This window comes from Gregarina niphandrodes, assembly GCF_000223845.1.
Source record: "Gregarina niphandrodes unplaced genomic scaffold scaffold00070, whole genome shotgun sequence".
NCBI classification, from domain to species: Eukaryota; Apicomplexa; class Conoidasida; order Eugregarinorida; family Gregarinidae; genus Gregarina; species Gregarina niphandrodes.
The window spans coordinates 6,630-17,594 of record NW_011645836.1 but is presented as its reverse complement, the minus strand read 5'-3'; the positions used below and the strand labels follow the sequence as shown (position 1 = coordinate 17,594).

Below are 10,965 nucleotides of genomic sequence, written 5' to 3'. Positions count from 1 at the left end.
CAAGGTCACTACAACAACAACACACTAGCCATCAGCGGGCCCCACCCTAGTGAGCACACAGCGTTGAGCCCCACCCCACCCTGGTGAGCACAAGCCAGAAAGCCTGCGCTTTAGATGAGCTCACCGGGAAGCGCGCAGGGAACATGCACGGGCAGGCGAAATGGTGACAGTGGAGCACTTATATAAAGCAGTGTGGCGGCTTGGGTTAGCGGTGATTACTTACGGGATGGTTGAATGGGTTCAACGAAGCGGTCAGCGAGGCCGAGTTCTTGGAGGTTCCGGAGTCCAACTGAGGCGAAGCACCCCAGTTCTTTCCGGGGGGAATTGAGGCCTGGAAGAGCTGCGATGAGTCACAAAATTGGGGAGCGACTCACCTTCTGCCCAGAGCCGTTGGGGAGTCATGTTAAACATGAAAGATTTTTAAAGAGACAGGTAGAAGGTGCTTGCTTCGGGATGCTTTGCTGTAGATGGAGTGGGAGGTCCCGGGATCAATTCCTGGTTCCGCACAACGTCGGTTCGGGACGGGGGAAAAGGTGGGACAATGGTCGCGACGGTTTGGTTCGCAGTTGGTTTGCTTTTGGCGGTGGCCGGGCCGGGGTCTGCAGGGCAGGGTCTTCCGCCGTCGGTATTCGAGGTGGGTGAGTTTGGGGATCCGCCGGTGTTGGTGTCCCCGGACCCGGATGAGGATTTTGCGGCGGAGGACTTTGCTGCAGCAGAGTACCGTGAGTCAGACGACAAGTTAGATTCGGACTTGTTGGACGACGACGACGACGACTATGACTTGGCGGGAATCAGTTGCGCCTTAATTAGTGGCGAATGTTCGGCTTGCGCTAAGACCCGCGGTTGTGGCTATTGCGAAAGCGCCGGTGTGTGCATGGACAGCCGTGGACCCTGCGCACACGCACGGCCTGTCACCTGGCACTGGCAATGTGCAGACCACACACGCTGGTGGGTGGTCGTCCTCATTGCACTCTCCATGCTCGTGTCCTGTGCACTCACCGTTGGATGCTGCCTCAAACTCGTCTGCTGCTGCTGTAAGACTACGCCCGCCACCTATCTAACTATCTACCTATTCATCCGTTACTTCATACGCCCCACACCTGACCCTAAGGCCAAGGGGAAGGGGGGTTCTGTCTCTGAAGGCAAGGCCCCCTCGAACCAGGCCCACACGGACCATACCTTCTTTCTTTCAGGCATCGAACAAGTCTCAGCCACCTGTTGCTGCAAACGCAACCGAAGTGGCGCTCTCGATGATAGTGACTACACTGATAGCGTCCTCTCCGGCTCCCTCTAACAGAGGCGCTGGCTCCACGCCGCAGAGGCGCTCGCTCCACGCCGCAGACATGTATAGCGCAATCGCGCATTCTACCTACACCACAACGGCACGCCTAGTGTTCCTGTGCCGTTGTCGCATCATTTTCCGCCTGGCCATTCGACGGCCTTCATTCAGCGGCTTGTCTTCAGCCGTTAGTCTTCAGCTTCCAGTCTTGAGCCACTAGGCACGACATTTTTTGGCTACGAACGGGTGCGATCGTACGTGCCGGCCCTGTTCATCGGTCCTGCTTCTTGTGTCCTTCACAGGCTTGAAGGTAGATGCTCGGGCGCGGTGGCGGTTAGTAGTGAGGGGCGGGCGTGGGTGGAGTTGAATAGAGGGTGACTGCTCGTGTGGCGAGTTTGAGGAATTCGTCAATGGCTTTGATCATGAAGGCGAAGGTGAGGATGGCGGTGCTGAGTACGACGGCATTGAGGAAGACGGCGAAGGAGCCGTCTGCGTCGAATACGGATGAGGGGAAAAGTTTAAAGGGTGCTGTAGTCTCGAGAAAAGTGTACCAGTAGTAGTAGGGTGTGCCGTCGCTGTAGTGTCCGAGTGGTCCACCGAGTTGTGCTCGGATGATGGCGTAAATCATGTACAAGAGAGGACAGATGATGGAGCTGAAGGCCATACCCGTTGTGACCTGGCCCTTGGGGTCGAACAACAGCCAATCTGTAACACCTGAGATCGGAATCACCGTGTGCAGAATGTGTCCAGGGATCAAACGACGCCAGGGCCATGTCGCCAGGAAGTCGTTGTCTTTAATCAACACGTGCCACACGATACCCGTCACGGCCACCGCCATAGTGCACATAAACTTGTAGTAACGGGTCTTCATACCCGTCTTCATACCCGTCTTCAGACCCGTCTTCTGATCCAAAGACAAAGCCTTTTCAGCTGCCGATAATGATTCAACAGCTGCCAACCCTCCACTCCGGCTAGCTCTACCGGAACCAGAACGCAGCCCTGGGAATACAACATCGCGAGCTTCCTTTCCAGCCTTCATGATCCGCCAATCCCGCCTCGACAAAACAGCGTAGAGAACTACCATCAGAATGTTCGACTGGATCGTGTAGTACGTCAATCGCCACCATTCAATCGATACGAACTCATTCGTACGAGGATCGAACTGCAGAAACTCCATTACCAAGCCAACTACAGTTAGCAAACATAAACCAGCTCGAGTACACAACCGAACCCACGACCACCAACCGAGTGTCTTCACCACTCCGTCGCTCGACAAGTTCCTGGCACTCTCTTTCAAGGAACCCGACTTCAGAGACTTCTCCTTCATCAGACGCGTCTCAACCATCGCCACCCACAACCCCAATAAATTTCACTCCCACACACAAATTCCAACTCGAGCTGTCCCACTTTGTTCGTCCCAAGCCCCCAAGCTACTCACCCATCCAGCTGGCCAATGATACGCCACCCACTAACTATCTATCTGAATTTTTTTTTCCATTCTAGCAGATCTCGGGAACACCGAAACGAGTGTGATTTACACTCTGGCACTCCACCACTCACAAGTGCGGACGAATCCACTATCCGGACTTGAGCTTCATACCAGCGCCAATCACCAACACATTGTCAATCACATTCGTATATACATTGTTGGCAATTGCATTGTTGGCAATTGCATTGTTGGCTCACATTGTTGGTTCTCTGTGCGAATGGTTGACGACCGTCTTATTGCGCGGCCGTCTGCCAACCTTCTTGACAACACGTTCCTTCTTGCTGTAGCGGGCATAAAGTGCAGCCACATCCGATAGGGTACTTAATGCAGGAACGTTGGGGCAGTTGACAAAGCGGGGATCCAAAGGGATTCCTGCCACGTCGGGTAGTTTTCCGAGGGCCTCTATACTGAAACAGCATCCCTCTGCGCATGTAGCATACGCACTAGTCGTCTACGAAACGGTTTGTGTTTATCACACACTGTTTGTGTTTCTCACACTGCTGTGTGTATCGCGCTGTGTATGTCGGCCCTGGTGTAAGTAGTCAAATGTGCACCAGGGCCGTGTGTAAGCCATGAGACTGTACCTGAAACTGTATGAAGAACAGGTGCTGGTTCAACATTCCCGGTAGAAGGTCGTAGCTGGTCGGTTCGGTCTGGTTTTTACAGCCATTCGCTCTACACTCAAAATGGGGAGGTGGAAGTCCCGTAGCTTTTATAAAGAGCATGGCATGACAAGCCTTAAGCCAAGTGGGCCTGACTCCAACAGCCGGTCGCACCGGGTAGCTTTTTTGATGGCGAGCTTTCCCTTCTTTGTACACCAGTCTTAACTCCTGCGGGAATTCCAGAAAGGATGACTCCAGAAAGACTTCCAAAGGGGAAGGGGGAACTCGAGAGCAGAAGAAGGAGAAGGAGAAGGCATGTTCAAGGGGGAAGGGGGAGGGAGGGTCTAACGTTCTTGTCCTTTGGCTTATACACTTGGATGGCAGTAAGCATTAGACAAAACACGGTTTTTTTTTATAAAGAGGCAAGGTTGCTTTGCGTTTTCGGGATGGCGGCTTTGAACCAAATATTGAACAGGTCGCGGAGCACCTACAGGACCCGGACGAACAAGACGAAGCTTGTCCGGACTCCGGGCAACCGTCTTGCCAGACACAGGATTGCGCCGAAGCATAGCGTGCCCCACTGCCCTATATCTGGTCTGAAACTGAGTGGTTTGCCCGGCAAGCCCAGAAGCACCTACGGCCGCATGCCTAAGTGCCAGCGCAGCGTTGCTCGCGCTTATGGTGGCCACTTCTCCCATCGCGTCGTCCGTGAAAAGATTCTCAAGGCCTTCTTCACCTACGAAAAGATGTGCGTACAGTCCGTCATGCTCGAGAAAGCCCGATCCCAGAAGGCTGCCACCAAGAAGCGCTAACTTTTTTGCCAACTCCGACCGACTAAAAACTAACAATCCACTGCCGTCATCCACCTCGCGCCCTTTCGGCTTTCGTACGCCCCGTTTTCATCGCGACCGTGCACTCCACAAACGAACTAAACCCCCAGCAACGTCTTCACGCTGGTTGACAGCCCCCAAACATCCAAAAACCTATTCTTCGCCCACAATCAACCTTCCACCACAAAAACGGATTCGCGCGGAAACGCTAATTGTGGGCGAACCCGTGTGCGACCACGCATTTCTGAAAATCATTTTTTCTTAAACTTACCTTGACGGCTTCGTTGGCTTGCTCAAGCATAGGCCCGAAGTGACTCGGAGCAGGCATTGCAGCTGCTGATGTGATGGGTCACTAATGTTCCTTATGGAATGTTAGACGTTGAAATTTCTGACAAGCCATTGGGGTCTTTTGATTCCGTGGCGGCTGAATACATTAATGCTTTATGTTGATACCTTACTCTTGAGAAAGGATTCAAGGACAGCTGCTTTCTTCATTCATGCAAATGACTGTGCATTAAGAGAAGCTGTTCTTGGATAAGCGTCAGTATGTAACTTGATTTTTTTATAAGGTGTGCTTCGTGTAAATGTTTTCTTGGATGCTGGAGGTAGTTCCTCATCCATGTGGAGTGCTAGCTAAGACCTTGCCGTTTATTTTCCTACATCTTATTGTCTGTGTGACGTCTGTCTACTCACGACGTGCGATTTGGTGATTTGAGTGTCCGCGGCATTGGTGCAGACAGCACCCGTGTGGGCAGTATTTATGGTGGCTACCACGTCTGAGTTTTTGTGGATGAGTGTCCATGTTCCGTTTTCAACAACCGCAAGGCTCGTGGCGGCATCAGTCGAAGCACCAAGGGTCGTGGAAGGGAGGTTTGACACCTCTGGCCAGAGGCGATTGGATTGTGGGTCATTTCTGGAACAGCTATCGTTTTCATCCTCATCGGTGCAACTGTCGGGTTCCACGGACCTAAGATGCATTGGACTGTGATGAGCAGTGATAAGTAAATGATGGGAGATGACTGGTTACTGTTTGGATGCCAGAGAGTTGAGTAGCTCGGCTGCCTGTGTCCGGATGAGTTTTAATTTCTGTCATGACAGAAACTAAGTGTTCTACAAGGGGAGCGGAGGCGAGGGGAGGAGGGGGGGGGGGCAGACCGCGATCGAGACCGCGATCCAGACCGCGATCGAGACCGCGGTCGGTCTGAAATTGGGTTCACATCGGGTTGAAGGAGGGAGGGGTTACTATGGACTCTGGCAGTGCAGATTGTATACAGAAGTTTCTGGTACCGGGAAGCATTTCAAAAAATGTTAGTACCACTTACAACATTGGTTTTGCGCTTTGGCCTGTCTATAAAACTTTTCACTGGCGGCCGAGAGGTCGGTGGTTCGAGTCATGAGGATGTCCAGATTTTCTCCCCGCTGCAATAACTTCTCCATTGTGACCACCATCACATTATGGACCTCTTTAAGGTCTTCTTGAATACGACTAAGATCATCCGCTTTCTTCGGATCTTGAAAATTGGCTAATAACTCACTACCTTCAGGATACGCAAACTGACTTGCAGGCGGGTCACTCTCCAACCTCTCCCACTGCTCCGGCGGATATTTCTACCAAAAACGAAAGTGGTCAAAACGCTCCCGCTGCTCCCACTACCAACCAGACCAACTCCGACAAGGACCTGTCCATTTACCATGCGTTGTAATCGCGTGTAGATACCATCCGGACTCACAGATGTAACCGCTGCCTAGACGTGTGCGTTGTAAAGACCCATTCTTGTCCATGTTGCGTGGATGGAACGTGGCTGTGTCATCCGCAGAGATCCATAATGCCGCACAGCATTGGCCGACGTACGTTGCCGTGCCGACCAGCATCAGTCCCGCATTCTCCACTGTTTGGTTGGTCGCGGGTTCGGTTGGTCGCAAAGGTTCGGTTGGTCGCAGGTTCGGTGGTAGATCTTTTGTGTGCTTACAGTGACGAAGGCAGAGAGTGCTCTGTTGAGAAGCACAAAAGCGACACGAGGTGGGTATTCGCAATCGCTGATAACTGTGCCACCGAGGCCGCATTGATGTACGTAGGAGTGGCACATTCCGATATCTTGGTCGAATTTGATAGACTGTCGCTGTCCAACTGGTGTGCGTGCGGCGATCAGTCTTGAATGGAATACAACATGTTCTGCTATGGTGGATCGCATGAAGAAGTTGAACTGCGATAAGTCTAGATGCTTAGATAGTAGGAAGGCCGTGGGCTCTGCGGCGGCCTCCTTGACATGGAAAATGAGCAACGAGATCAGGCCCATTTGTAAAAATCTGCTCGATAAAAAAATGGCCTCTGAGCAAGAAACCGCCGGGCAAACCGCCGAAGAGAAGTACCAGACCTTTGAGTGGAGGGGCAACGCGGAATGGATGGCCTACCTCGATAACATCTATCCTGTGCCCGCTGCGGACAAGCTCGAAAAATATAAGCGCAAGTTTTACAGACAGAACGTGGATCCCACGTTATCGCTCGAGGCGCCCTCGGCCACCACCTCAGCCACGGCCACCACCTCAGCCACGGCCACCAGCCCGACTACAAGCAGTGCGAACCAGAGTCCGACTCATATGAGTGCAAAGTTGTGGGTACCTATAGCGCAAGCGATGTTGGCCACTGCATTGGTTTGCTTACTCGGTTCGATCTTACCCATTCGAATGCAGCGTCAGTTTTCAATTGTGTCACGACTGCTACTGGCAACGGGTTTTGTCGCGGCGATGGTGAGCGAGTTGGGACTCCCAAAGCTCTCCTTACAATACTGGAACGTGGCCATGTTCAACACCCATTTACAGGCACTCATTGTACTAGTAGGCGGTATTCCATTACGCATGGCAGTTGCGGCCTACTCTCCCGCCATCACGGCACTGATATTCATCGCCAAGACACGTGGTATAAGTCATCCTATTCTCACAAGACTCGCACTCAATAAACCTTACCTTGAAATTATGGTCGGCTTCGTAGCACTCTTCTCCGTACTACTAGGCTCCACCACTCTCATTGGCACTGTCCTCTATTGGAACACTCTCCGTATCCTCTACGGAGTCAACCTTCAGACCAAAACTGCTTTCGGCCGCCTTCACCAAGCCCTACTCACCTTTACCGGACACCCACGCGTCCCGCCGGCCGTTCGGACCTACTACGTTAAATTTGCTGACTTCGTCCACTCCAAGTGCGAACCCACAGCCTAATCATTTTTTGTCCACCCACGACCAACCAACCACAACCAACAACAACCAACCACAACCAACCACCGAAAAATCTGGAACCCGCCGGGGGTCTGGGGCGGCTTTTCAATAAAAGTGGGCATGGGAAAGAAGAGATCTTCGCGCAAGAAGCGGACGGTGCCTCCGGCTTCGGCAGTGGCGGAGACGCGGGAGTGGGCGGAGACGCGGGAGTGGAAGCGCGGTGAGCCGGTGGACTTCGGGAATGCAGCGTTGCGTGAGTATTACCGGATGCAACATATTTGTGCGACCGAAGAGGAGTTGTCTACAATGTTTGAGGTAATGCAGGTGCCTCTGGCCGCCTCCTTCCGCTTAACGTGTTCCGGTGACCTGAAGCACCAGACCCAAAAGTTTTACGACACCTTGCAGATTTTCGACCCGGCTGGTGACGGTACCTCCGTCATCGACCGACCTCAGAGCGTCGCTTGGTACCCAGACGCCTACACCTTGTCCAATGTCCCCCGGAAACTCATTCGCCAAAACCCCTCTATGAACCGCCTCAAGAAACGCCTCGTCCTTGACTTCGAACGCGGCGCCATTCAACGACAGGAACTGGTCTCCATGGTCCCACCGCTCCTGCTCGACGTACAACCCTCCGACGCCGTCCTAGACATGTGCGCTGCACCCGGCTCCAAAACCTCCGAGATCATCGACCTACTCCACCAACAATCGCGTGCGACGCATGAGTGTGAGACGCACGATTGTGCGTCTCACGAATGTGCGTCGCAGGACTTTGAGGTTCCGCTAGAGGGCGCTGTGTTGGCGAACGACGTGGACATCGACCGTGCGCGATTGTTATCACACCAGTTGACGAAGGTGAGTAGTCCGGTGTGCGCGACCGTCTGTAGCGATGCGTCGGCGCTGCCGAAGGGTGTTGACGTGGAGACGTTGTACGACAAGGTGCTGTGCGACGTTCCATGCTCAGGCGACGGGACCTTGCGAAAGAACGTGGACATCTGGAACAAGTGGAGTCCGCGCATGGGCATCAGTCTGCACGCGCGCCAACTATGCATCCTCACACGCGGGCTCCAGCTACTTGCACCCGGAGGCCGACTCGTTTACTCGACCTGCTCTCTCAATCCGCTCGAAGACGAAGCCGTGGTGGCTGCCGCACTCCAGCAGTTCGGCAACGATGCGACTTTGCTCGACTGCGCACAACTGCTCCCCAGTTGCGACGCAATGACACCCGGACTAACCACCTGGGTTGTCCCTGACGTGGACTCCTTCCGTGACCTACTCCCTGCAAACAGGTCGCCTGGGAGCAAAGGGACGGATACGGGTAACACTGCTGTGGGGATGGTCGTTTCTCACCCCGAAGACCCACCCCAACCTGAAGACGCCCAGCCCGAGCCCGAGCCGGACGCGGCCCATCCTTCACCCGAGTCCAAGAGGGCTAGACGAGCGCCTGGGTACTTCGAAAACTTCGAGCAGTGGCAGCTTCTCCAGGCGACCGAGACACCCACTCCCGACGAGCAGGAGGACAGAGCGAGACGGCCAAGCGGGAGAGGACGGCCGGTGCCGATTCAGAGTTCTATGTTTTGCGACCAGTACAGTACAGCGATTAAAAAGCAATTGTCGCGATGCGCGCGGTTCATGCCGCACAAGATGAATAGCGGCGGGTTCTTTATGGCTGTGTTTGAACGGCACGCGAACTCGGAGCCGGCTGTAAAGCGCAAGAAACGGGTCGCGCCGGAAGGCGACCGTAAAGCCGGCTCGTGGGCTACAGACGACACCAAACTGATCAAGAGGCTGCGTCCCGACCTTGTTTCTGATATCGTGCGCTTCTACGGCTTGGGAGAGTGGACGAAGGACATGTCACAAGAACGCGGTGCCGTCCGCGATACTAGACCGTTAGTGTGGAAGCAAGTGGTGGACCACTTAGGGGAGCAAGTGGTGGAGAACGCGGTGGTGGAGGCGAAGACGTTGCCGGACGAGATGCTGTACCAAAAGACGGATTGTGAACGGCGCGTGTATCTGGCGACACCGAGGTTGTATCGGCTATACGAACACGCCCGGAACCTGAACTTCATTGCATTCGGGTCGAAATGTTTCGAACGATTGGACGACCGTTTCTGCTCCGTATCTTCGTGCGATTATCGTCTGACCTTAGAAGGGTCGTTGTGGCTAAGTCCTTACATGAAGCGGCGCAAAGTGACACTGACCTACAACCTCATGGCCGATATGCTCGACCGTGATGGCCTCACCCGACCCTATCTACTCGAACAGGAAAAACTTGGTCATGTCATAAACCTTAACTCCTGCCGTAACGTGGACTCCACCTCACCACACTTCCTCCTACTCGAAAGCGGAGGAGCTGTAGCATTATGCCACGGACCCAAAGGCACCATGAAGGTCGCCTGTCTCCTTACAGCATCCGGTAACCTCCAACCGCTAATGAAGGCCATCCTCCGACCCGGATTGATTGAAATGTTACGCGCATAAACGTCGTGTACCCCTCGCCAGAGGACGTGTACCCCGGCCCCTCCCCATCGGCAGTTTAGTCCGTTACGGATCTTGTCAGATCGTGAGGAATTTTTTTCCCTGGATAAAAGGAGTAACGACCTGCCAGCCTCCTGACAGACCAACCCCAAAGTGCCAGTCCCAAACGTCGGGTCTGTTGTTCAGGGTCTGTTGTTCAGGGGCTGTTAAGGGGGCAAAAGGTTTTGAGAAATTTTCGTATGCTGTCGTCTTCTTCTTCTCCTCCTGCGGGAGTGCGGGGGACCAAGCCCAAGCTAGCGACGACGTCAGGCATTCTGTATAGCCGCCAGAGTGAGACGCAATCTGGCTCGACGTCACCCGGCGGAGAGCCTTACCAGGATTGGCCGATTCTTCTTCCACGAACGACGGCCACCGATCCTTTTGACGAAACGCCTTGCCAAGGTTTGCTCCAAGGAAGAGACCAGGCCGCGGGACTGATACAGGAAATTACCAATATGCTGAACCAAAGCGACATTTTGGGCAGTGCTGGGCTAATTGGGCATCATCAAGGTGAGGGAAGCCAACAACACCTACGATGAACAACACCTGCGATGTACATATGCCCATACACGGCAGTCGCTGTATGCGCACACTTGTGGGTACAACACTTTGTGTTCTGCAGGTAAGCTTGGTTTATTGGATGAGGACCTTTTGGAGAGTTTGGATGGTATGGGGGTGTCACTAGCGGGAGGACAGCCGCCGCGAGGGAAGACGCGTGCGAATAGTGTGACGGATGAGAGCAGTAGTACTGGGGGTGCGAGTGGTCGGGGGACTGCGAGTACTAGTAGCCTGCATAAGAAGACGCAGTACCATAAAACTAAGTTGTGTCCATGGCACAAGGAGGGAAAGTGCTTCATGGGGAGTGTGTGTAATTATGCCCATAGCCGTGAGGAACTGCGGCCGAAGCCGGATCTTAGCAAGACCAAGTTGTGTCCGGAAATTGTTAAACACAAGCGTTGCGACCGACCGGGCTGCCGGTTTGCACACGACTTTGTAGAACTGAGGGCCACCAGCACCTTCTTCAAGACGAGACTTTGT

The 10,965-nt window shown here is 53.8% G+C and overlaps 6 protein-coding genes across 6 annotated transcripts; 4 read left to right on the top strand and 2 right to left on the bottom strand.

The window, feature by feature from the left end:
• Nucleotides 1-541: 541 nt before the first annotated feature.
• GNI_181810 (putative transmembrane protein) lies at nt 542-1,294 on the top strand (the record flags this gene model as incomplete). The annotated part of the gene is made up of 1 exon (XM_011135222.1): nt 542-1,294. One exon carries the CDS (start codon nt 542-544, stop codon nt 1,292-1,294), a length of 753 nt encoding a protein of 250 aa, XP_011133524.1.
• Nucleotides 1,295-1,613: 319 nt separating this feature from the next.
• GNI_181800 (putative transmembrane protein) lies at nt 1,614-2,456 on the bottom strand (the record flags this gene model as incomplete). Its single annotated transcript, XM_011135221.1, has 1 exon — nt 1,614-2,456. One exon carries the CDS (start codon nt 2,454-2,456, stop codon nt 1,614-1,616), a length of 843 nt encoding a protein of 280 aa, XP_011133523.1.
• A 1,360-nt stretch (nt 2,457-3,816) lies between these two features.
• Nucleotides 3,817-4,182, top strand: GNI_181790 (ribosomal protein L34; the record flags this gene model as incomplete). Its single annotated transcript, XM_011135220.1, has 1 exon — nt 3,817-4,182. The coding sequence occupies one exon, from the start codon at nt 3,817-3,819 to the stop codon at nt 4,180-4,182; it is 366 nt and encodes a 121-aa protein (XP_011133522.1).
• Nucleotides 4,183-5,508: 1,326 nt separating this feature from the next.
• Nucleotides 5,509-6,497, bottom strand: GNI_181780 (synaptobrevin-like protein YKT6; the record flags this gene model as incomplete). The annotated part of the gene is made up of 2 exons (XM_011135219.1): nt 5,509-5,808; nt 6,171-6,497. The coding sequence occupies 2 exons, from the start codon at nt 6,495-6,497 to the stop codon at nt 5,509-5,511; spliced, it is 627 nt and encodes a 208-aa protein (XP_011133521.1).
• A 25-nt stretch (nt 6,498-6,522) lies between these two features.
• Nucleotides 6,523-7,416, top strand: GNI_181770 (putative transmembrane protein; the record flags this gene model as incomplete). The annotated part of the gene is made up of 1 exon (XM_011135218.1): nt 6,523-7,416. The coding sequence occupies one exon, from the start codon at nt 6,523-6,525 to the stop codon at nt 7,414-7,416; it is 894 nt and encodes a 297-aa protein (XP_011133520.1).
• A 117-nt stretch (nt 7,417-7,533) lies between these two features.
• GNI_181760 (NOL1/NOP2/Sun family protein) lies at nt 7,534-9,891 on the top strand (the record flags this gene model as incomplete). Its single annotated transcript, XM_011135217.1, has 1 exon — nt 7,534-9,891. One exon carries the CDS (start codon nt 7,534-7,536, stop codon nt 9,889-9,891), a length of 2,358 nt encoding a protein of 785 aa, XP_011133519.1.
• Nucleotides 9,892-10,965: the final 1,074 nt, after the last annotated feature.